General features: G+C 35.2%; 2 protein-coding genes across 6 annotated transcripts in view; one reads left to right on the top strand and one right to left on the bottom strand.

Annotated features, from left to right (window-relative positions):
- The window catches only part of LOC106654001 (whirlin), a 104956-nt gene extending 90472 nt beyond the window's left edge, over window positions 1-14484 (top strand). For 4 of the 5 annotated variants that reach the window (XM_023462784.1, XM_023462774.1, XM_023462769.1 and 1 more), the window contains 4 exons: window positions 9627-9836; window positions 12221-12538; window positions 14004-14082; window positions 14195-14484. In XM_023462784.1, coding sequence (XP_023318552.1) covers window positions 9627-9836; window positions 12221-12538; window positions 14004-14082; window positions 14195-14337 — 750 coding nt within the window. In that variant the 3' untranslated portion in view covers window positions 14338-14484. The remainder of the gene's footprint in view (window positions 1-9626; window positions 9837-12220; window positions 12539-14003; window positions 14083-14194) is intronic. The other variant, XM_023462779.1, reaches the window with a different exon arrangement.
- A 5863-nt stretch (window positions 14485-20347) lies between these two features.
- Window positions 20348-21696, bottom strand: LOC111694453. The gene is made up of 4 exons (XM_023462765.1): window positions 21396-21696; window positions 21157-21317; window positions 20579-21073; window positions 20348-20503 (listed from the first exon to the last, which is right to left on the bottom strand). The coding sequence occupies exons 1-4, from the start codon at window positions 21694-21696 to the stop codon at window positions 20348-20350; spliced, it is 1113 nt and encodes a 370-aa protein (XP_023318533.1).
- Window positions 21697-27340: the final 5644 nt, after the last annotated feature.

Here is a 27340-nt window from a genome sequence, read left to right on the forward strand (position 1 = left end):
CCCTCCCTCGCTGGCTGCACTCTGAACTTCGGAGGCCGAGCAGCAGCACCTCGGCGGCGAAACGTGCCCGGCAATTGCGATCCCATTTATACTTCTTACAAGCACATATTATATACCCTCTTAAACGTTCGGCTCACCTCCTTTGCGCGTTATTTACGTTCGCTTTAATTTATAATATTTCGCTCTTGCTCTTGCGCGGCTTCGAGAGAACAAAAGAGCTAGAAAAAGAAAACTCTCGCCTCTGTTATATTGAACGCCGATGCGCGCGCGCGTGTGTATGTGACGTCGTTTCGACGTCACTTTCGGTTTCACTTTTCCAGTGCGCTCGCGCGCGCACACGCGTCGAAGTAATAAGATGAATTTTCAGGTAAAGAATCTCTATAAGAAGATAATCATGTAAGAAGATAGTTTTTCTTCAAAGATGAATATATAATGATACAATAGATGGGCTAAGCCATAGTAAGCGTGATGGTCAAAAAAATTTTTTTTCTTAATTTATGTATTATTGAAGAGTACATTGAAAAGTGAAAATCCTGAAAGTTTAAGCCCTCAAGGTCCAACCCTATTGGATTATCAGGCCCTCAAAGTTGAATTTTCTTTTTTTGCTCATATTCTGCTTGCAATTCTGATTTTCTGGGATTAATATGAAAAAATTGTTGAATCATAGTTTTTAGTGTAAAATTTGATGTAGAATTCAAATTTGTACTTAAAAATCATAATCATAAGTTGAATCCCCACTAAAATGACATTTTCATGTCCTAATGATATTACTGTACTAAAAAAAATGTGTTCGTATCCTTCATTAGTCCCAATATTGTAACATGTTCATCGATACATCAAAATACAACTTCTGATAAATTTTGGTTATTGGCAGACAAAAGAATTATTGGCAAAAAAAAGAACATCAGCGGGGAACTAAACGTGTAGAGAAAATTTTAACATTTTAACAGGCGCTCCTATAGGATTCGATTTGTTAAATCTTCGTACACTGCAGTACGATATAAATGGGTCATATCAGAAATGAGTTGATAGGTCCAAAAATGACCTATCAACTAAATGCATTTCTTAAAAGTACATAAAAAAACAAAACTTTTCATGTGTTTAAAAAGTGCCATGGTTCCTTCCTTCAAAATCTACAGCTGCTCAAAGTTAGAATCTGAAAACTAACTTTTTTCTCCATAGGCCCAATGTAGCTCTGAAAAATAAATCAAACATAGTATTTTTATGTATTTTTTGATAAGGAATTCATTGGTGATATGTAAAAAGTGATTCAGATACTCTTACACCATTAAAAATCAAAAAAATGCATTTTAGGCCCAAAATAGATGTGTTCGTCCTCTTGGATTTGCCTGAAATTAATAGAGTATCATTACAACATCAAATTAAAGTCCTCTACCAAGTGGCATTATCGGTTGGCCAATATCGAGGAAGATATACTATGAAATGCGGCCATCTTTCACTTTTACATCATGATAGACTGAATGTCGACTATCGATACTGCCTAGAGCAATGAACTGCATTAAAAGCAAGCTAGAAACACTAATTTATCTTTTTAAAGTTCAATCACAAGTACTTTCTGCACAGAGTTCATATTTAATACCACTGTGAATGAAACAAACGCTAAAGTAATATTCAATCCAAACAGTGCATACTAGTATTACTTATCTAGCATAAATGAAGTTATTAATTGATTACATATGAATAAGGTGTTAGTTTTATTCACAGTGGTATTAAATATGAACTCTGTGCAGAAAGTACTTGTGATTGAACTTTAAAAAGATAAATTAGTGTTTCTAGCTTGCTTTTAATGCAGTTCATTGCTCTAGGCAGTATCGATAGTCGACATTCAGTCTATCATGATGTAAAAGTGAAAGATGGCCGCATTTCATAGTATATCTTCCTCGATATTGGCCAACCGATAATGCCACTTGGTAGAGGACTTTATTTTGATGTTGTAATGATACTCTATTAATTTCAGGCAAATCCAAGAGGACGAACACATCTATTTTGGGCCTAAAATGCATTTTTTTGATTTTTAATGGTGTAAGAGTATCTGAATCACTTTTTACATATCACCAATGAATTCCTTATCAAAAAATACATAAAAATACTATGTTTGATTTATTTTTCAGAGCTACATTGGGCCTATGGAGAAAAAAGTTAGTTTTTAGATTCTAACTTTGAGCAGCTGTAGATTTTGAAGGAAGGAACCATGGCACTTTTTAAACACATGAAAAGTTTTGTTTTTTTATGTACTTTTAAGAAATGCATTTAATTGATAGGTCATTTTTGGACCTTTCAATTTATCAATTTATCAATTTATTGTTGAGTTGCGTGGATGGTTGACGCTTCGTGCATTTCTTAGTTATCAAATGATAATTCGAGAAAATTTAAAAACGGTCAATTTTTCATACATCTAGGGACATTCTTGACCGTTCTTTTTTCCGCTTCGTATAGATACCATTTTTCACAACGAAAAAACCTTGTTGATTATCTCTGATTATTACGCGTGATTTTAAGTTTTTGAGTTTTCCGCTCCTCGAGATCTAATCTATTATCTATAATCTATTAAAAGATGACACTGAAGCCGTGGAGTGCATTCGTATATATCCCCATGTGCTTACATGGTTATATATGATACATGTGTTCGTAACTCACATCACATATGTCTTTCAATCGTGCATGTATCTGAAGTCTGTATATTAACACTGAACAGTGCAGTACATACAATTAACGAATATCGCATTAGTGGCAGAAAGTGATTAAAAGTGAAAAAAGTATTTAAATTTTGTAAAAAAAATTTGTACCGTGCTCGTGAGTATAAAACTCACATCACTTGTGTCTTTCAATCGTGCATGTATCTGAAGTCTGTATATTAACACTGAACAGTGCAGTACATACAATTAACGAATATCGCATCAGTGGCAGAAAGTGATTAAAAGTGAAAAAAGTATTTAAATTTTGTAAAAAAAATTTGTATCGTGCTCGTGAGTATAAAACTCACATCACTTGTGTCTTTCAATCGTGCATGTATCTGAAGTCTGTATATTAACACTGAACAGTGCAGTACATACAATTAACGAATATCGCATCAGTGGCAGAAAGTGATTAAAAGTGAAAAAAGTATTTAAATTTTGTAAAAAAAATTTGTATCGTGCTCGTGAGTATAATTCAAGATGTTCGAATCCGATGCGCGTGTTCAAGCTGCAGTCCAAAGTGGAGGCCAGTACGACTTGATACGTTACATTGAAAAATCCTTGAGTGCAGACATTTTGAAGGGCTTACGGCAAACGGTTAACTGGTACGGAGAAGAAGAGCTCGATTCGTTTCTCGAGTGTTTTTTCATCTTGATTTGTCAGTGGAAAGGCGATCTACCTGATCTGCGGATGATTTTCCATCCTACGGAGATCAATCGAATTCTGACGGAGGCCGCAGTGATCAAGCCGAGTAACATGGATAATCAGCGAGGACTACGAATTATCGAATTCGTAGCTGCTTTCAGCCACGAGGATGAGACCGAGCTCGGCGAAGACAGGAAGCCACTGTTGCTCCGTACCACACCGCTGCACCGAGCGGTCAGAGACGATCTGCTGGCCGGCGACGGCGGCAAGCTCCTGAAAGCTTACACCGTCACGATTATCCGCAAACTTTTTTTGAGGTACCGAAGATTCGATAGGAATTACACCGACGAACACGGTTTAACGCACTTGCACGTGGCCTGCATGGCGGGCTGTAACTACGAGACCGAGCAATACCTCATGTTCGGCCAAGATCCCAATGGCCTCCAGCAACAAGGATCGTTCGTCGATCCACCTCTACTGCTGGCTCTGAAGCAACACCGCGACGATTTGGTCGAGTTGCTGCTTACGAAGGGCGCCGATCCAAACGCAAGCGATGCCAAAGGATCGAGACCTCTGCATATTATTTGTCAGAGAAAGTACGACAGCGACTTGGTGAGGGTGTTACTGAAGCTGAGCCACAAAAAGTATCTGCCATTGCGGGTCAACGCACTCGACGGTTTGGGGCGGACGGCGCTGCATTTGGCAGTTGCCAATAACCACAAGAAATCGACGAAATGGTTGCTAAGAAACGGAGCCGATCCAACTATAGGTGCTGCGGACGGGTCGACTCCGTTGCACACGGCATGCAAGAAATGCACCGATGACCGATTAGTGATGACGTTGTTGTTCGACAGCGCCGATGAATATCGGCCGCTACAGCTCAACGCCCCGGACAAGTCAGGTAACTACCCGTTGCACTTGGCGCTGTCTCGGGGACGTAGAAGTTTGATCGAATTGCTGCTGCGGAGTGGCGCCAATCCGTACGCGGCCAATGCGGATGGACTGACACCGCTACACGCGATCAGCGAAGCACAGCGCGATAACGGTGATTTGGTGGATATGTTGTGCGAGCTCAGCGTCGCCACCTACACACCACTGCGGGTCAATGCCGAGGATAGGCGTGGCCGGACACCGCTGCAACTGGCTACAGCCGGCGGTCTCAAAGGAGTGACCGAGGCGCTGCTGAGACACGGCGCGGATCCAAATCTACCCAACTCGGAGGGACTGACACCTCTGCATCTCATTTGCGGCAGAGGTTGCGACCACGAATTTGCGGCGTTATTCTTCAGGGTCAACGCGGAATTACAGCGGACGGTTCGGGTTGATGCCAGGGATAATATGAGCTTGACGCCGCTGCATTACGCTTTGGCGGACGGCTGTAGAACGAAGATTGTCCTGGAGCTGCTGAGAGGCGGCGCCGATGCGAACTTGCCCAAAGGGGATGGCTCGTCGCCTTTGCACATAATTAGCCAGAATCAACGCAGCGGTGGCTTGATGGAGGAATTTATCAAGTACTGCAAGACCAGAGGTCAAAAGTTGCTGATCGACGCTCGGGACGAGTCCGGTCGAACACCACTACAGCTAGCTGTATCGAATCATTTGCCGCACGTAGTCGAGTGTCTTTTACAGCATGGAGCCAATCTGCAGAGCTTCGTTTTCCCTACAGAGAACTACTTCTCCAATAGGTTGGTAGCATATTGGAGTCACGATAAACTTCTTCAATTCAAGTTAGGATCCGGCGCTCTGGCCGTCGTCGAGTGTCTAGAGAACAGAGGATACGTGATGAACCTACTCGATGCTCTAACCATCATGAAATTTTTCGTCAAGTGCGGATTGTACGAGAGCTCGTCATTTCTCAAGAAAAGTTTCGCCGAAGGCCGAAGTTTGGATAACGCAAAAGATATATCGGTAACTCCGGACCTGTCGTTCTACGATTTGTTTCGGATGCGAGCCGAAGAGGCGGAAAAATTATTCACGCCCATGGTTTACTACGAGTTCGCGAACACGGACGAATTTTGGCGCTTATCCGACAGAGAAAGACGAGCTTTCATCGAACATCTGGGCGAGAAAGTATCGAGAAAATTTTTTCGCACCTGGACACTGGAATTTTTCTGGGAGTTGATACACCACCAACTGCCACTCGAAGTCTGTGAAGTTGTGCTCAAGAAGAACTTGACGAACAAAGATTTGTGGAACATGTTCTTGGCTGCGCCGAGTACAAAAAATAACATGGAATACAAGGATTATATGGTGCAATGTGTTGAGTCTGATTAAAATAAATAAATAAATTTAAAACAAATCTAATTCATTTGGTCAGATTTTCATTTAATTTAATTTTAGTTTTAGATAGGTCATTTCGATATACCTTTTATCTCTATATTTTTAATGCGCTAGAAGTACTCGAGATAAAAAAAAAAAAATAGTTTGTGCACGGACAAAAATTCGCTAAGATACGAAATTGGGGGAATTTTTTTCTCTTAGATTCAATTATCGTGCAGTTCAAAGAGTCTTTTTTCCTTTCTCTGCTATGTAAACTTTAAGCTTGAGCTTGGAATCGATCCAGCAAAAATTTTCCCGCACGGGCACAAAAGAAGCCTCGCGAAGCGAAGCGAATGGCGCATATTTTATTGAGCAGCTTCGCTCGTATCAGTCTGGAAATTAAGTTTCAGAAATAACTTCGCATGTGATCGTATACTGGATGATCTGAATATTTAATAATGAAATTGAAAAGGACGATTCTTGTTTATGAAATGAAACCTGGTAGAAATCATCAGCATTTACTGGTCAGATTATGCTTAAATTAAATCGGACTGGTCAGTTTATTGGCCAGTTAATGACCAACTTCGCCATAAACCATGTTTAAAACGACATGATATTAGCACTTAAACTGGTCAGAAACTGCTCAATTAGGATAGGGGTTTTCGGCATTGAAACTAGTCGAAAAATGCCGTAGCCTGCCGCGCGCAGTAGTCAGTTGACAGCTCTCCGAGATGTTACTTAACCTCTCTCGGTTATATGCTATTGTAAACAAATATCAAATTAACCACTCTTACAAAAAGTAAGGAGTTTCAATTATAATATAACTTCTAATTTGAAAATCTGAAACTCCCTACTTGTCGTTAAAGGGGGTTAAATGTTGACAACATATTCAATTTATGATTTTGTAATAATAGTGAGAATTGTGTGAAAAATAGTGCTCTACGTAGGGAGTGAGCTATAAATTGTAGTGACATGATAATTTATTAACATAATCAAGTCAAAAGCTTTTCAATGATAAAAAACGTTATTAATATGCTATAATAGTTAATATGTGATGAGTGATGAATTATTATTACATCTTTTTTTTCTATTTTTTATTTTCTATCTGAATCCTCTGGCCAGTTGTTGATATTTCCTATTACATCACTTAGTTGTGAAGTTAATAGTTTGTCAGTAGTCTCCAAAACACATTCAGCTCTTTTACTAATTATAACTCCTATTAAAATACAACATTTTTTAATGGTGATAATTAAATAATTAAGAATAAATACATACATAAAGTGAACTCAGTATTTCTATTACCTTCCATAACTTTACATAAATTAGTACTTTTGAATTTAATTTTGTCTGGGATTTTTTTTGAAGCTCTATTAGTAGTAAAATTCATGGCAACTGTTTTGAAGAAAAAATCTTTCAACATATTTACAAATGATTTTGAAATACTCAGATCTTTATCGACTAAAGTTGTTGAATATTCGCTCTACAATAAAAAACATTTTGTTATAGATTGTTATTGTTGAAAGAGTTTGGAGAATTTATGATTAAACTTACTACATCTTTTCTCATCAAGTCGTTGTTTAATAATTTCTCATCGAATGCAGTAAAATTTGAACATAATGAAAAGGGAATATCCACATTATACTTTTTTTTTAAGTTAATTTTTCCTTACAATGTACTGACAACTTCTTTTCCTGCCATAAACCTTATTATTTCATCTTGTTTGTTGTTCAGAACTTTTATCTCGCCTTGGATCTCATTGAGCTTTGACATGATCTCTTTATCTATAATAAATATAATGAATTATAAATAAATTTATTTAAAAAGTCCAATTTGAAATTTATTGAGATTTATATTTATTAATTAAATTTTAAATTGAGATTTATATTTATAAATTAAACTTTATAGGATTGTTTTACTCACAGAAGACACTTTCAAACTCAATGCTTGCTGGAATGATAGCATTTGAATCCTCAGCACCTCCAGTTGAAAGTACAATAGAATCCATTGGCATATAATCATTTCCTTTTTCTGTCGATTCTGTTATCATTTTAGAACAAGAGGGGGCGAACACATCAATTGTCAAAGAGCTGTCATCACTTTTTTTAGGATAAGCAGTTTCTTCTTGTGATGTATCCATAATGTCTAAAAACAATAGAGCCATGTTTCACATTATGGTCAAAATAAATAAGATTCTTAGACATACCATCGTTTTGAAGATTATCATTAGCCTTAAGTTATTCGATGACAGTAGCTTGTGCTGAGAGAAGCTTTGCTCTTTTTATTTGGTTTTCAAGCTGCTTCCTGGAGTCATTGTCATCGTCGTCAGAGTCAACTGTGAATGCTGAAGCCTCTGTTTGAAGGTCTTTCAACTTTATAACAGCCTCTTCATAAGTGTCTACATAAATCAGAAGATTATATTACAAAAGATTATAGTAAACAATTTATTTATAAAAGTAGACGTTACTTACTGGCTCTACCTTTGAGTTTGACTGTATAGCTTGGCCAATCTTTTGGTGGGTCCATTTGTTGTTTAACAAAAGTTTGGAGGAGTGCACATCTATCCTCATTATAAGGAGGTGGTAAAAATTGTGCTGAGTAGCGCTTCTTTACTTTATCCACTCTGTTGGCACCACATCTATTGCTTCAATTTTTTTCTTCTGCCCTTGTGGACAAACTCCACTAGGGCAAAATGAAAATCTTTTGAAGTATATTCACAGTTATCCATCTTAAATAAATGTAAAAAGAATTAGGTTTTTTATATATGCAGACAATAATAACATGGTATACACTTTATTTTATTTAATGAATAAAATAATAGCACTACACTCACTTACTTTTACGTAATTAAAGTTAAAAAGTAATAAAGTTTGTTTACATAAAATTTATTCTCAACTAAATATAAGCAGTGAACATTGGTTAGTTTATTGTAAATTTACAGAAGTATCTTTCCCGCGTAATAATACACATAAAATTATAACAAACTCTCAGAAATTTAAAACACGCAGCGTCTCGTACAAACGGCCAACCTCGTCACTTCTTGAAAGAACATATATGCTGAATCGTTTCAATGAAGCATGGAGACAGCGAAAATTTTCATTTCATCATTTTCTGTAAAATTCATGTTAAATTTTACAAGTTTTTTTACAACGCAAGAAAGTTGTAAAATTTCAACATTAGATGCCAACTGACTGATCTCCCACATGTTTATCAGTGATGAATTTATCGGTTTTTCAAAAACATCAATTTTTTTACTGTATTTTCTTACTTTAATGTAGATAATATTTTCTTTTTTGAAAATTCTATCAATGACTGCAATGCTATTAGTCTTCAACAATACAGTATTGTTAGGATGGGAATTAGTAAAAATAAAATTTTTGTAGGTCATCTTGAGAATTGAATCATTATTTTCTTTTAAAATTTGGTATACTTTTTTATCTGTCGATATAGAGGTGAGAGATATGTTTTTTTTTTCATCGATTCTTATACAATATTGAGCAACAATATGTGTTGGAGATCGAATGTATTTGCCTACTAAACCCAAGTATGATTCGAAACAAAATGCACTAATTTCGTGCACTATGTTTACTAATTAACCTATATATTCGATTTTGCGTTCGTCGTTATGTTCATTAGCCAGTTTCTGACCAGTTTATCGGTTAATAAATGGGTATAAACTGCCCAGTCAAACTGACTAGTTTTTGGACATCTGACCATTTCAAATGCTTTATTTTCTACCAGGGATAAAAAAAAAATTTGTTTACTCCGCGGTGCAAAGAATCGATCGTTCAGCCTGAACCACCCCTGGCTGAGTCACTCAGTGTATTGTATTATTATATTTGACTCGTGTCCGCGGTACGCTCGTTTATAAAGCTCTCGAATTGTCAAACTGATGAATCTCCTCTTTAGCCCCTCCCCCCCCTTCTCTCTCTACTACCTCACTTGTGCATATTATGTCTCTCTCAACGATCGTCGATTAACCGAAAACTCTTCTTCTCGTTCCGCTCTCCTCGCACACACGCAATCCAGGGCGAGATCGACGGCATTTGCGAGCTTAGCGAGACCGACCTGATGCTCGGTAACGGGGTGATGCTCCGCGAACGCGATATCGAGGACGTCCTGGACGAAGAACGTGACGAGAGGAGCTCCGAGAGTGGTGGAGGTTTTGGTGGTTGGAAGAATCACTTGCTAGGTGGTATAACGCAACGCGTCAAGTCCTGGTACTGGGGCAGACCCCTCGTAAGTCCCTCTCTTTCTCTTTCATTTTTTTCTTTCTTTCTTTTAATCCTTAATCTTCTTCTTATTCTTCTTCTTCTTCTTTTTTTACACACACACACACATTCACTCTCTCTTTTTTCGTTCCCTCTTGATTCACGACACACGAGACACACGCGCGCAGCACACACGCTCTCTGCCTGTTTTTTCCCTCTCTTGTGCATTATCTGCAGCTATAAATCCGTGTAAACACTCTTGCTTTTGAGAATATCATGTGTCGTTGGTGTGTATACATATACTCGCACTCTCTCTTTCGTTGTTTTCTCTTTCTTTGTCCCTTGGTTTTTTTTTTTCAACGCGAAATTTTTCCCTCGCATCTGTGATTTTTTTCTCCGAAAACTATATGAGTGGCACGAAATATCTCTCATACGAGTTGATTGCGCACCGAATTTCCAATTGACTCGAGTTATTTGTGGCCTATTTTCTTTTCTAAATGTATACATTCGAAACCTTTTGCAATACGTACAAATATGTTGGGATATGTATAAAATTAGTAAAATACAAATTATTTGAAATATTTAGTGCGCTGTGAGAAAATTGCATGAAGAAAATATTACGAATAATTATGGAAACATTTTCATGCCCCGCTTAAAAAGTCCCTCTGCTGGAATGGTATTTTAGGCAGATTTCTACTTCGTAATTCTGCTGGAAGTAAAAAATAAAATATGATTTCGCTACATTTTAAAAATTTCATACATATCTTAGCGTAGTAAATCTAAATATTGAAAGACACGAATTTTTTACGATTCTCAGTTATAACTGAAACATTAAATTAATTATAATTATGATTCATTTTCTAAATCCAAATTAGACTAATAACTTTTACACATCCCGACAAAATTATAAAAAAAATAGTTAAGAGAAATTTCTGTAGAGATGCAAAACAGCTATTATCATTTACAAAATAAGTACTCATTAAATAGCCCATTATTGTATAGAATTAATTTAGATCATAGTACGTATCTCTCAATTTCTCTTAAACATTAATAATAGTGTGTAATGTGTGTGCAATTTTTTTATCGTATCATAGTTATACTTTTAGTTTTTATTTAAGTAACCTTATATTATCCTATTTTTATGCATATATTTTTATTATTCTTACTCTTCGAGCACGATAGAATAGTAATATATGAATAATAAACCTTACCAAAAAACAAGCATGTTTACTTAAAAGATAAAAAAACAAGTACTTACAATTTACAACAATGCTTCTACTAGATATTGAAACCAAACACTTACATGAAATTGTACGTAATACTGCTTGTAATCTGTAGAGTATTTTTATTATTTTGAAAAATAATGTGTGTATAATATTTTGAAAAAACGAATTACGTCATCTGAGTTGACATTCAATGAAATAATTTTCTATTTTACCAGTAGACAAAAGAAATATTAATTTAATCGTCTTTTCTTTAATATCATTTTATACGTAATTATTAATTACTTTTTATTTTTAATTAAGAGTAAACGTTCATTTTTGAGAATGATTGCAATCACTATAAACCACTCGACTCATGCAAATTACAACTCCATACAACGTTCAATCACATACGTTTAGTCGTTTTTTATTACAAATTTTTCACGATATCGTAAAGAATATTATAATCAAAGATATTATACAGCCCCATCACGACCACCACTACTTTCCGGAGCACCAACCAAAAATTATATAAACACCCTGCCATCACTATCAGCCTTTATATATATTATATATATTCAACTAGCATGCGATTCTCAATACTTAATTATCTCAATATTTATGGACACATTTTATATATACTAAATTAATTATAGAGAAATAGATTTATATTATACATGCATTGTAATAGAAAATAACTAATTTTACACTCAAAGGTTGTGGCGCTATCGCATTTTACGTATTTTCTTGAATTACTTTTTTTTCATAAAACACGTTTTAGAGTTTTTTCACTATATCTTAGGTCTAATTATACAAGCAAAAATAATAGTTGCATTACATACAAATTCTCAATCTTTATCTTAAGCAGTAATTTATTTCTAACGAGCAAAGAGAATGTGCTTATATTTTGTAATCAGTCCCTATCATTTCCGAAAGCTTGATCAACTCAAAAAATTTCAATTATTACAAATATCATTCGACATACTTCGGAAGTGATAGAGGATCTCAAAGTACGAATTAGCAGCAGCGCGATTGATATAGATTGGTACCATTCAATAGGCTGATGCACAAATAAATAATAATGATAAAAAAAAAAAAAAAAAAAAAAAAAAAAAACAACCACACGACCGAAGCATCTCAGTGGAAACAAATCATTAACGCCGTTCTTTGCGCGGTCTCTCGCTGTCCGCCTTTAATCTGTCCATCGCAGGAGATCGGCCACAAGCTGTCGCGCAGCTACGACATGCAGGAGGCCCAGCTGTTGGACGAGTCGGGCAACCGGATCATGGACGGCCACGGGGCCCACGGCTCGATGCAGCGCCGCCACCACAGCGCCCAGAGATTGCGCGGCGACGGCGAGCTCGGCGGTGGGCCGCCTCTGAGACGCGAGGAGGACGCGGCCGTCGTGCTGCCCGACCATCAGGGCAATCTGCGGATAATCGTGCGCAAGAGCAAGCCGACCCTCGGCATCGCCATCGAGGGCGGCGCCAACACCAAGCACCCGCTCCCGAGGATCATCAACATTCACGTGAGATTTCCATTTTTTATATTCCATTTTCTCCGACGTCGTCGTAGTAGTCGTCGTCGTCGTCTCCTCGTGCCAAGTGCCGCTGTATAATTTACGATCGTTATTCCATTGACGTGAAATCGATTGAAGTAGAAAAAAAAAGGAAATACTCGAAGACCTCTCGATAATTCAATTAAAGTCGGAACATTTCATTCGTGAACACGATGTGACTACGACGGGATGGCACTTGTATCGCCGATCGATCGGTTCGTTCGATCGGTATGTGCAACGAGACATATCACGCGCGTCGAGGAAAATACAAACAAAAAAAGTCGGTCATCGCGGGCTGCGACGGGATGGGTGGGTCAGTCAGTCGCGAGACGCGCGTCCGCAGAAGATCGCGCCCGAGAGGCAGAGAGAGAGAGAGAGAGAGAGAGAAAGAGCTGGCCTGTATCCGTCTTGCGGCGATCTTATCGGTCGACGCGCGTCGAAGCCACCTACTTCGGTCGCTTGTCTCTTTCTCGTCGTCCGTAGCTCCGATATTGTATTTTCGAACGATCGGTATAACAGTGCAAGTCGACTTAAAAAAAAAAAAACAAAATGAACGAAGGGCGTGCGCGCGACTCTTTACGCACGGTCTAGATCGTGTCGCTCGGACGCAGCTAAGTTCACTGGGTCCGCTCTAAATATCCTTCTTGATGATATTTGTTTTTTTTTTAATGACTCTCGTCACGCGCGACGCTCACGAGACACGCGACGATCGTTTTCTGCTCTTTTATACTTTCGTTGGTCTGAAAAATGAAGTGAGTTTTTCGTTGACGATAAGGCATTATTCAAATCGAGCGGACGCACGCACTCGCTCGCGCATACATCATATCGATAAGTAAGAGTTGCACACGCGCGCGCCACAGAAACGAAAAACAAAAAATGCGTTTCTCCTCATAATTCATTCAGCGAAGCGAGCGAGCGAGCGAGCGCGGCGCATATTGTGTAGCGCGTATATAATCCAACGGTAAAATTCATGCTCCGACATCGTAAAAATGTTATTATTTTTGCTCGAGTGTTGTGTGTGTGTCTGCGAGAGCCTCGTTGACTTTTCCGCGCAGTATGCACCGAAAATTGCGATCGTTTTACCGAATCGGCATAATGTAGCAACGAAAAACAATTATAGGAGCTGTCATTTTCATTTTCTGTTATTTTTTTTTTACTATCCGAAATAACGAGAAAAAAAGTAGAAACAAAAAAAAAGAAGTGGAGATATACGGCGTTGCTCAATATTTCACAAACAATCGCAACGATCGCGACACTCACTTCATATACGGTTTGATAATGATTTTCGAATTTCCATTTAATTGCGCTTGGCTGCCATTATACCACTACACACACGCATATACGATGGTTTTGAATTATACACAAACGATTTGTGGGTACGTTAAAACGAGGCAATTATTCATAGAAACTTTCGTTCCCTTTTGTGTGCGCGCAGGATAACGGAGCGGCTTACGACGCCGGCGGTCTGGAGGTTGGCCAACTCATTCTGGAGGTCGACGGTCACAAGGTCGAAGGTAAACTTCTGCTCCTCTATATACCCATTACCGATACACCACGACATTCGATAAATAACCTCGAGACGAAACTCGTACTCATTGTTTTTCTTACATCTTCTTTTACCGACAGGTCTGCATCATCAGGAGGTGGCCCGGCTGATAGCCGAGTCGTTCGCGCGTCGCGACCGCGGCGAGATCGAGTTCCTAGTCGTCGAGGCGAAGAAGAGCAACCTCGAGCCCAAGCCGACGGCCCTGATATTTCTGGAGGCGTAGCAGGAATCCCCCACCGCCGAGGCGGAGCCGCCGTAGCGGCGGGTAGGGTCGTCCTCGTCGTCACCGGCGCGCACGACCCGGTAGTAACTACACGATGGACGAGCGACCCGAGCAAATGCTGTACACACGACCAAGAGAGCCCGAGAGAGCCCGTGNTTTTTCTTTTTTTTTTTTTTTTTTTGCGCGACAGTTAAAAAAAAAATCGATTCTCGTACGAGTACAAGCTGCAAGCACTGCAGCCGCATTAATTTCTCTTATTTCCTTCGCTTTTTTCTCTCTTTATTTTTTTCGTCAGATTGCGAGAGTTAACTGTTTATTCAAATGACTCGCATCGAAGCGTTTACGGTTACTTTTTACGTGCCGTATAAGCCCGAGCTATCGTTAGACGTCGACGTATATTTTCTTCGTTTGAGTATTCTCGCGCGAAAGACTTCCGGATTATACACGTCTTTTTACGAGCTTCAAGGGTACTATACTACTACTAGTACTACTGCTCGTCCGCCGCCGTCTGAATTTTTATGCGACTCTGGACATTTTCGCGGGATAAACTTTTACTGTTTCTAGAGGAGACGTGTGGCAGTGTATTTAAAACGGCGCAAAGTACTGAAATGGTTTTCTTTTTATTTTGAAAAATCAAATATTACGAATCAGATATATCAAAAGAATATAATTAATTAATAACGTAATCACGTTTCAGGTGATCGGGCCGTCACGAGGTTCGACCAATCCAATTTTCGTCGGCGTCGACTCCGAGCTCCAAGTATAGGCCCCCTTTGTGCTTCGGGCCCAACATCGTCTTCGCGGTGCCTGACTAAAACATTACGTTAATATCGTGCTCAGTGGAAACCGCAGAAGTTTATAATCAGTGTGTCGCTTGGCCGGTGTGATGATTCTCGGTGGTGGGATCTTTATCTATTGCTCTTAAATGCACGATACAGTGGACGTCGTGCTGCAACGAAAAAACAAAACGAACTAATTGCGCGACACGAAGGCGTAGTCGAGTTTTGACTTTCTCAGCGGCGAAAAATCGTTTCACGATCGTCCTTGAACGGAAGACTCGCGCGACTGCGCGAACGCGCGAGAGTGCATTGTAAAATATTTGTTCCTCGAAAAATTCGTGCGGAAGAACCAAGATAGGCTGCCGCATCGTATACATATGTTATTATTAGTATATATTACGCCACGAAGGAAGATTTGTAGCCGTAGAGAAAGATAATTTTCTGTGCCAAAGTAATCAGCAACGACTTTGTCATTGTATGTACGTGTGCTTACGTTACACCGTTATATTATATATCATGTATAAGTAAGCGTTTAAATGACGCTTGCGAGAGTTGCGCACGCGTTTTTATGTATTATTACTGACAACAATAAAAAAAAAAAATGAAAAAAACAACAACAAAGCAAGCAAAGTGTAAAGTTGGTGGAGCGAACGGCTCGGACATTGTTGTCGCAGCGAGACCATTGTGTCATGATTATCAACTTCTTTTTTTGTTCTTCTTTCTAGGGTTTACCGAGCAGAAGTCGAGTTGTACTGATAATCTTAAGGCGCATTATATGTACATAACAAAAAAAAATTATAAAGTCGACGCATTCAATGTAAACTGCACTGCGCTGTATCTCGTAATAATAACTATTAATTCTCGCATCGATGAAAATCAGCAACGATCCTGACTGGCTGAATTTTTAACGCCTCTGATTGTCGCGCGTTCGAGTGAGCTGCGATGTTCTTAATATATGTAACAATAGGAACGTTCTCGAATCCTTTATCTGCTCGTTCGCCGGTGAAATGCACGCATATATTAGATATTTAATACGAAAAAATGAAATTTTAATAATTGTGCGTCGACGTTCGACGCAGTCGTCGTTGCCGTTGAATTGAGTTGAGTGCGAAGCAACAAAAGCAAATCACAATTGCACTAGAGGTATACATCTTGAAATAATTGCGCGGTCTTTGATTAAACAAAGAGAATTTTACTGCAGTTTGAAATTTTCAATGAAGCTTATACGTGTTCCAATATTCTGGCAGCTAATGTTACGATTACGTAAATTTTATGTAAATAAACCAGGAAAAAGTACTCTGTTGTTTGAAAAGTTTCATCGTGAATTTTTATTCAAGATGCGGGCAATGTTTCATCAATCATTATTCGATTTATTCGTATAAGCGCACACGATCGACAGTTGAAAATCGAAAAATTCTTGAGAGTTTGCACGCAATCATTCCTGACTATACAAGCCTTCATACAAAGAGATTTAGTTAATTTTTTACAAAGAATGCTTTAAAAATTTTCTATTGAAAATCATTGTAAAGAAGCAAGCAGTGGAAACTCAGTTGCATTAATTGTTGTTGTGCCAAAAAATCTAGTACACGGAGACAAATGTTGTTCACCTTATGATAATTATGTAATCGTGAAATCTAAATGTACCTGTTCATGAATCAAGCTAATTTTTTCTTTTGATTTGGTCATTACAGTTTTATTCTTCATCTTGATAAAACTTGAAAATTAAAGCTATGAAAAAAAGTGTGTATATTATAATTAAATGTCATTAATAGAAGCCATTGAAATATTGTAAGGTTGCACTTTTTAAAAACTTGTTAATGAAAAAAATTTTATTCAGTTACAGATTGTTGAAAATGCAATGGTATTTTATCAAACGTTATGTATACATAGTTGATTGAATTTCAAGAAATATATTATTTGATATAATTATTAGTAGGTATATTATTATATTTGTACGCACAATGAAGGATGTACAATAAAAATTTACACTTCACAAATTTGCACTAAGAGTTAAAACAAGCCATTAATTTAGCAAAATCAATAATATCGAAAATCTTTAAATAGCTATTTGAAGTATCGAAAAGCAATCAATTATCAATTTTCAGAAAGGAGCACAAATTCTGGAAAATCAAATAAATTGAGTCTTCTTTAAATTTTCAATTGTCAAAATTTATATTATCTTTTATCATGAAAAATTATTTATTTGTAAGTTGAACATTACCTCGATTTTCATATGTAAAATGCGCCTAAAATGCGCTTGGGTCAGAACTTATTATAGGCTCAATAATGTATTACTTTTTTTGAAAGATGGTTATTAAATTTTCATTGAATAAAGCTAAAATTTTTTTTGAAGCCAACATTTTGAGGCTTCCAAAACAAATATTTTTATATGCGGCAATTAGAATGCACAAAGTATTCAAAAATGCCTAAAATTTCAGCTGACATATCTGAACAATGCCTTATTGCTTTATGTGTTGAATAATAAATAAATTAAATATTGAAAAGTCACTACAATAGTATGTTCACTTACAAATGGTTATTCATGTCATCATCTTAATCTTTGATCAATATTCTTTAAAAGCTTGTACAAAATGTTTGACATGACTTACATTAACTTATTTTGAATTACTAACATTTTGAGTATTTTGAATTACTAACATTTTGAGTATTTTGAATTACTAAAATGGAAATAATAATTTTAAAGTTGAAAGTTGTTTCGAGTAAAGTATTGACTGCTTTTATTTTCTAATTTCTAAAATATTTTCTAATTTATTATGTTTTTGATTTTTTTACTATCTAGTACCTAACAACTCATCCTGCATTTGCCATCAGTCAAGTCATATAACTTTTAGAGAATAAGTCGTTTTGATGTTGAGACGATTATAAATATATATTAATAATTCTTATGATTACAGTTTGTAGCACAGGAAAATCTGTGAGGAAAATTATGAATTTACCCTTTATTCGAATATGATAATGTAAATAAAAATAATCTGAAGCTTTGCTATAGCTACAGTGTTTTTAGTCAAAATTTGGATTGCATTTAGACTACTTCAAAATACTTAGTTGAAAACCAGAATTATAGTGTAGTAAAGAGTTGAATATTTATTTTTTAGTAGATGACCAGAAAATTACCAAATCTGCATTCTACATTCATGTATAGTATGTTCTATTTGCATGATTGTATTTTGCTTTGAAAATTTGCTTGATTCAGAAAGATTCTGGAATGAGACATTTTCTAATCATTACATAAAATAAATTGCTTTTCCAATGACCAAACATTTGTAAAAAAAATTAACTAAACTGCACAATAGTGCCATGAGCATACCAATTTTGTTATCATTTAAGTAAAATAATAACCACAAAGATTGTTCAATTACAATGAGCCAAAAATTGTATGTTTTGTGGGATAAATAACTGAAAACTGTACATAAAGAATCATCATACAAACCATGTAGTCAACAATTTGCTCAATAACATGCATTGTTTTTGTAGTGTATACCAAGATTAGTGTACAAGTTCTTGTAAAATAATAAAAAAATTGTGCTACCCTGTTATTCGTAAAATATATTAAAAAACAATGATCAACACACTTATGTTAAGTATTAATAACACAAACTGTAAGCAGTTCAGTACATGCTACTGTGGTAATCAATGTGTAAAAGTATGTTTATGACTATTATTGTAAAAAGGGTGATAATTATTATAAAGATTGATAATATGACTAATATAATAAAATAAAACGTTCACACAAAAGCATTTAAAATCCATGTTCAGTATTTTCAACATATCTACTCAATTTTAAATAGAATATTGTCTTCTGATGAAGTATTTATTAATTAAAATTATTTAAGGTAGTTGGGTTAAATATCTAATGTATTACCACAGGACTGAGACTAACTTAAATTATAATTTATAGCCACTAAATATAATTTATTCAATTATTTTAATTAATTTTCACAAGAGATTTAAAATTTTATTAAAACATAAAACAAACTAACACTTTCAAAAATGAAGGAATTAAGTCGGTAAGTAATTATTGTAAAACTCAGATATATTATTAGTGCCCACTATGCAAGATTTTTTTGCAATGTCTAGCATAAGTTGAACCAGTGGTTGCTCCAAAAAGAGAGGCGCTGTAGCCCTGTTTTTGATTTACAGTAAATTTCAAAACGCCTTAAAAAATAACAATATGAAATTTAATTAACGTAACATCAATGAACTACATTATTAATTCATGCAAAATCAAATATTTTTATATTTATTTTTTGGGAATGACAAAACTGACTCATTGAATAACAACAAATAATAATGATTATGATTCTTTAAAAAAGATAATTTTAATAATTGTATGTACATTATGTACACTACTTATTATTTAGTGGTAATTTACATGTCTGCAATACTCCACTTGTAAGCTTCTTTTTTAATTCTTCTTGTTTTGCTGTTGATTAATTTCTTTTTCCTTTTAATGTGGGCCAACATAGGATCATCGTCTCTGTCACAACTTTTTAATTCTTTTTCTAAATTTTCATCATCTGCATACCTTGCAAGAGGTTTGTCCATCTCTTTCAGATCTTGTTGAAGTTTACTCATGTGATCATCAGATTGTTTCAACCTCCCACCCCATTATGCATATTTGGCATTGATCTCCTCTTTTTCTTGACGTTGACTTCTTATTTCTCAATGAAGAATTCAGTGACTTTAAACTAAAAACTTCTGATGGAAAGTATATCCCAATACACAAAGCTATACTTGCTGATGCCAGTCCAGTGTTTAGAGCCATGTTCACTCATGATATGTTGGAAAATAAAAACAATTCTGTTGAAATTATGGACACTTCTCACAATATTGTAATTGAATTGTTGCAGTATATTTACAAAGGTGAAATTGAAACTACAGATACAGATATAATTCTTAAACTTTTTGATATTTCAATTTTGATTTTAAAAGAAAAAATACATATAAGGATATCGACTTTTAAAAAGTTTAAATTTTAGTGAGTGTCGCTTCAACCGAATAAAGATTTAGTTTCTCGATGGGGGTTGGATAGTAAAAAGTCATTGCATGTTACAAAGTGTAAAATTTTTAATCATTAAGAAACAATTGTTGATTCTCAATATAATATAAAAAATACAATTGTTGTATAATATTATTAAATACTTTCATCCTTACAAATCGACGAAACAATGGAAGATCAAATGTACAATAATATACATTATTAATTTGATTTAAAGCCAGTAAAGGGCGGTATCGTCATATCTTGCTTTTAGGATGACTACCTGTTTATAAATTTTTAATGCTGGTCCCAATTTTCCGTGTAAGCCACCAAATTTTTCGATTATAGCTTTCTTGGTTAAAAGGAGCAAAGAAGCTCCATCGATTTCCTATAAAAAAAAAAATTAATAAGCTTCAATTTGATCAATTTAATTTTTGAAAAAAATATATATATTGTTACTTACATGTTCTTTGAATGCCTGAGAATGTCGAGGAAAATAACGTGAGAAAAAGAGAAAAACTTGCTCAACAGTCCATTTTCTAACATCTGGTATGTTAGAATCTATTTTTTTTTTGTTTTCGCATTTTTTTGTTATTTTGTTATGGATCACCTCTGATATTTTTGGGCTGTTTGCAGTTTCTTTTATTTCTGCCTTCAAACGGTTGGTTACCTCAGACGCATCCATTGAATCGCAACTCTTTGAGACTTTTTCAAGTGATGGTGATTTCACTAATGAATCTGGTTTATCACTACTGCAGCAATGAAAATATTTATCTTTTGAAGTTTCTTTGTTTTGAGAATGGGTAACAGTTTCTCTGTTTTCTTGGGAAATTGTAGCATTTGGCTTCGTTGGCATCGTTTTTGGCTTTGTTGGCATTGTTTTGGGCTGTTTGCTTCTTTTCTTTTTCACTATAAAATTATCTGATGGATCGAATACTTTTTTGACTTTTCTGATTCTCTGAAATGAAAAAAAGTTTTGTTTAGTTACACTTATAATCATTTTAAATTAACTGGTAAAATATTTATTACCAAAATACTTACAGTCAGGCGTCTTGGTGCTCTGACTGAACCTGTATTATTTGTGTCAGATGGTATCAATGATGTACGAATCAGATTCAACGAGGCGAGGAATTTTTCTTTGAGAACTTCTTTGATTTCGTTGTATGGCTCGATTTTGTTGTCCGAAGATACATCAAACATGTCTTGCGAATCATAATCTAAGTCATGGCGTATTTCTAATTTTTGTTTCCTTTCTGCCTTGTTGCTTTTTTTTACTGTACAATTTGTAATATCTTGACTGCTGTGATTTTCAAAACTTTTTGTACTGTTTATATCTGTTATATTATTATTTGATTCATGGATTTCTCCATTCGGGATCCAGTCTTTTCCCGTAATAGTTTCGAAACAATCTTCTTTTTTCAGAGTATTATTTGTAATATTTGTATTTGTATGCAATAGTGTATTGTCGCCATAAGGACTATACGATGAATTATCATCATAAAAAGTTGAGTCTGAAGTAATGTTCAGAATCTCCACTCGATTGGATATAGAAGCATTTATGGTAACGGATCCACCACTCATGTTTGAGGAACCCACCAACAAATAATTGCCATTTAATAATTTTTCAAATTTTCCTTGGGAAACTTCTTTTTTCAGAAAATCTTCAACCATTCGTTGAGTAGTTGGGTTCGAATGACCATTTAGCAGATGATCGATCAACCTGTTATAGATGTATAAAATTAACTCTCTATCTTTGAAACTTAATTATTCTATTATATCCTAAATTTTCACAAAAGTGTTGTTTTGTTCGCATCAATATCGAAATTTGTAAGAATCAAGAAATACTTTAAATGTATAAGTAGATGTATATTTCACCGGTGTTAAATAAATAAATAAATAAATAGATAATGAATGTTTGCTTACCTAGGAGCTGGTATTCCTGTGTTCAAGTAATCTGGTTCTTGCAATATCAATTGCGAAAAGGCATCAGAAATTGTTTCTGAGTTGATCTTGTCCTTTCGAAATGCCTCGGGTCGGTTCATGTACAAGGGAAGCCTCTTCCAATTTGAGGCATTGCGATAGCTGATAGACCCTTTGTAGATTACCTCAACTACATGTTCGAGCTCAATCATTTTTTTGATTGTTATCAAGGTTTCCTCACGGTCGATTTTGTAATTCTTCAACATATAGTTGATCAGATTACTTTGATTTGGTCTAGCCTTACGTTGTCGAATCAAATCGATGGATGCCAGAAGTTCCCTTCCACAAGGAACCCCGGGGATTTCCGGTCCATTGGAAAAAAGGTTATGATGCTGCTGTTGATCCTTGCGTTTTCTGATAGTTTTTAGCTCAAGATCCGGTTCTGCCTTCGGTATCACGAGGTGGCTAGGCATCTTGGTTCTTGTTATTTTTCCAATTTTCTCGTCGACTGTTGGAAAAAATAAAAAAGATTAAGTTTTTCAATTGAATCAATATTCTCTCGAATCTATCTTTTATCAGTGATGATTAAATAATGAATATTTTGAATCAATCAAAACAAGACGTAATAAAGGTCCAACACTTTGGATCAGAAAACACTTTGTCGTCGCGCGTGAAAAGATCGTTTTCGATTTTAAACGTTTGGTAAAAAAACCCGCAAATGCAAAAAAGAATGTTGCATTACAGTAAATTTGGATGTCTAGTTACCGAACAATGATTATCCTTTGCCAAATTTTGATTGTAGTTTTCTTAATTTCAAAAGTTATGTAGCCGAACTGTACGACTCGAGGCGACGCTCGATATTAATCCCGTCTATCATATACGTGTATCATATTCGGCTGCATGTCAGCTGCATGAAAGTAGTTTAGTCGAACAGAGAGAGAACAAGTACGCCATCTATAGACACGGTTTGGAACTAGTTAAAGCGAAAACGACAAGTTCGTTCCTCGTGGCCGTACGTTTTATGCAGTTGATCTTCAAAGGTACTTTGAGGGTTGCAACAAGCCGACAGCAAAATCGTTATCAATGTTAAAACAATTAATACTTGGCAGGCGCTTGATTGAAACTTAATATATCACAGTCGCCCGAGTAACCATACTAAAACCAATTCCATGTGGCGATTGATGATGTTTTCAAAATTTTTTGGGAATTTGTAGAAATTAAAGGACACTTTAGTAAACTTGAGTTTGAAATCGCGATTCTATTTTTCAATTTCGTTAATGATACGATGCGTTATTAAAAGTGTATGAAATGCGACGATAAAATTAATCTTCCTAGCAAAAAGTAGTAATGAAGAACAAAAAAGTCACGTTATTTATATTAAATTGTTGATTTTTCAAAATAATTATCTATTATTAATATTATTATTAATAATTTTCAAAAAGTTTATTTAACTTTGCGTCAGAAAACACGTTTTTATAGTTGTTTAGATCTTCTAAAATGTAAAATCATGTACGAAATATACAAAAATGTTCAATGTTAAAACAAATTCAAATTCAAACAAATTATGTTCTCATGAAGAGTTCATTGGCTGAAAAATTTTGGATTTTCATTTTTCAAAGAAATAATATCCAAAAATGCGCTTTTCAGGTAGTGAGCAAATAAATAATAAAAAAAAAAACAAGAAACATCTTTGACCTTAATTTGCTATGATTTTTCCCGCGAAATCAAATAGCTTTATTGACTTTTTTCAAAGAAAAACATTGAAAAATTCGTCTGAACCAACTTAAGGTGGCTAGTCAGTAAAACGGGTCGACAACAGATGTTTATGAAACTTTGCAGAAATGTCATTTAAAGTGCCTTTGATATGCTGTAGAAATTTCAGCCTGGGTTATCGAACTAATTTTTAAGAACGAAGCCGTTGAAAATAGCAAATTTAACATGGGCTATTATGGGAGTACACCATAATTTCATACATTTTACGCCATAACTTTTTTATTCGACGACAGATCTTAACCAAAAACGAATATGTTATGCTTCAAGTCACTATACCTTTCGATTGGTATGTTAAAAATTACCCCTTATCGAACTAACCAATGAGTAATTAAACAAAAATGTGCGTAAAATCATTGATTTCGAATAGTGCGAGCGGTTGCCTGCCTAATGCGAGAAAGAGACAGACATACGCCTCGCTGCACTATTGCTATGATTATTGAATAGCCACCTTAATGCGCGCAATAGCATTTCATTTCGAAATTCGAATCATCAAGTATCGAAGAGCAATTCGAGTTTCTGGCTTTTCCGTCCTCTCGCAGCTGCGCAACTGCAGCTTAACTTTTACTTTTTTTTCTTTTCTTTTCCTTTCTCTAAATGTATGCTCGTTCTAGTCAATTCGTTTGTACACGTTTTAATACGTCGCCGCGCAAGCATAGTGCATACACAGCAAGATTTAAAAGTGTTAGTAAAAAAAGTATAATTAATACAAAATATTTCAAATTATAAACAATTGTGTGAACTGTGCGTGAGTAAGTAAAAATGACGTTCATCTCGGAACAAGACTCCAGCAAAATTATTCAAATTAAAAATAAAGAATCCGACAAGCATGATTTCGAGCAAGCGGATGCCATCGTCAATCAAGAAAAAGTCGAAAATTCAAGGAATCTATTACCTTTAGAACGACAAAAACTATAGGTTATTATATAATTTTTTATCCAACGATGTATATAACATATCGAAAAAAGTTTATTTTCAACGAAATACGAGCGATTGAAAGAAAAATCCACTTCGCAAAAAACGTTCTTACCAAAAAGTGGTCAACCCAAAATAAGTTTCAGACCATTTGCTGTGTTCACGTCATGCGCTTATACAATGTTATTACGCCGTCGATGTATATGATGTATATACACACCTCGATCCTCGAATACACACACATAAACATGAGGTTTTATTTCTTGTGGAATATTATCGATCGATCGATTATTTCCGGTATACCCACTCGAAGCTCTTGGTATGAATACCGACCCGGCGACGACTTTCTCCGAGGAAGTCGAACTGTTTTAGCTACTTCGTGCACCCGGGTGGCCGACTAGGTGCACCAAGTATGAATATCGACCAGGCGACGACTTTCTCCGAGGAAGTCGAACTGTTTTAGCTACTTCGTGCACCCGGCTGGCCGACTAGGTGCACCAAGTATGAATATCAACCCGGCGACGACTTTCTCCGTGGAAGACGAAGTTTTTAATGTACATTTCAAATTCAGAAAAATAAGACCTTTACTTTGAAAAAGTAAAATTTCATTTTTTACTTTAAGGTCAAGAAATTGTGCCTCTTGATGAAAAATAAAAAATATTTATGCTATTGATATAGAATTTCACAAGCTATTATAAAACAGTGAGTTGGAATACATATTCAAATTTTATGACAATAGCTTGCAAATTCTGGTTTAAACAGTGAAACAGAAAAATCTCATATTTACTGTGACGACAAGAAATTGTACCTCATGTTGAAAAATGAAAACTATTTATGCTATTGATCTAGAATTTTACCAGCTATTATAAAACAGTTAGTTGGAATACATATTCAAATTTTATGACAATAGCTTGCAAATTCTGGTTCAAACAGTAAAACAGAAAAATCTCATTTTTTACTGTGACGACAAGAAATTATACCTCTTGTTGAAAAATGAAAACTATTTATGCTATTGATCTAGAATTTTACCAGCTATTATAAAACAGTTAGTTGGAATACATATTCAAATTTTATGACAAGAGCTTGAAAATTCTGGTTCAAACAGTGAAACAGAAAAATCTCAAATTTACTGTGACGACAAGAAATTGTACCTCTTGTTGAAAAATGAAAACTATTTATGCTATTGATCTAGAATTTTACCAGCTATTATAAAACAGTGAGTTGGAATACACATTCAAATTTTATGACAATAGCTTGCAAATTCTGGTTCAAACAGTAAAACAGAAAAATCTCATTTTTTACTGTGACGACAAGAAATTGTACCTCTTGTTGAAAAATGAAAACTATTTATGCTATTGATCTAGAATTTTACCAGCTATTATAAAACAGTGAGTTGGAATACACATTCAAATTTTATTACAATAGCTTGCAAATTCTGGTTTAAACAGTGAAACAGAAAAATCTCATATTTACTGTGACGACAAGAAATTGTACCGCTTGTTGAAAAATGAAAACTATTTATGCTATTGATCTAGAATTTTACCACCTATTATAAAACAGTTAGTTGGAATACATATTCAAATTTTATGACAATAGCCTGCAAATTCTGGTTCAAACAGTGAAACAGAAAAATCTCATATTTACTGTGACGACAAGAAATTGTACCTCTTGTTGAAAAATGAAAACTATTTATGCTATTGATCTAGAATTTTACCAGCTATTATAAAACAGTTAGTTGGAATACATATTCAAATTTTATGACAATAGCTTGCAAACTGTTTAAATCAGAATTTTCAAGCTATTGTCGTAAAATTTGAGTATATGTTCCAACTAACTATATTATAATAGCTTGTAAAATGCTAGATCAATAGCATAAAAAGTTATAATTTTTCAAAAAAAGGTACGATTTCTTGTCGTCACAGTAAAAATAAGATTTTTCTGTTTTACTGTTTGAACGCGAATTTGCAAGCTATTGTCATAAACTTTGAATATGTATTCCAACTCACTGTTTTATAATAGCTTGTAAAATTCTTGATCAATAGCATGAATAGTTTTCATTTTTCAAAAAAAGGTACAATTTCTTGTCGTCACAGTAAAAAATGAGATTTTTCTGTTTTACTGTTTAAACCAGAATTTGCAAGCTATTGTCATAAAATTTGAGTATGTATTCAAACTCACTGTTTTATAATAGCTTGTAAAATTCTAGATCAATAGCATAAAAAGTTTTCATTTTTCAAAAAAAGGTACGATTTCTTGTCGTCACAGTAAAAATAAGATTTTTCTGTTTCACTGTTTAAACCAGAATTTGCAAGCTATTGTAATAAAATTTGAATATGTATTCCAACTCACTGTTTTATAATAGCTTACATTTTCACCAAAAAAAATGGACTTGAAAGTCTATTTTCTACTTTTTCTAATGAATATGTGAATTATCGGAAAATCCGACTGCACCATGAGAAAGCTGACAAAATTTCCTATCGAAACTATATGTTTAATAATTTTTCCAGCCAAATCACAATGTCATAAGAGCGAGTTACAAGTTACAGCGAGCCGCGCAAGGCTCGATATCGCGCTGAGCGGCTGAGCGCTAACTAAAACCTCTCGTTTTTTTCTTAGTTTT

Source organism: Trichogramma pretiosum, unplaced genomic scaffold (assembly GCF_000599845.2).
Source record: "Trichogramma pretiosum strain Unisexual culture from Peru unplaced genomic scaffold, Tpre_2.0 scaffold134, whole genome shotgun sequence".
Lineage (NCBI taxonomy): Eukaryota > Metazoa > Arthropoda > Insecta > Hymenoptera > Trichogrammatidae > Trichogramma > Trichogramma pretiosum.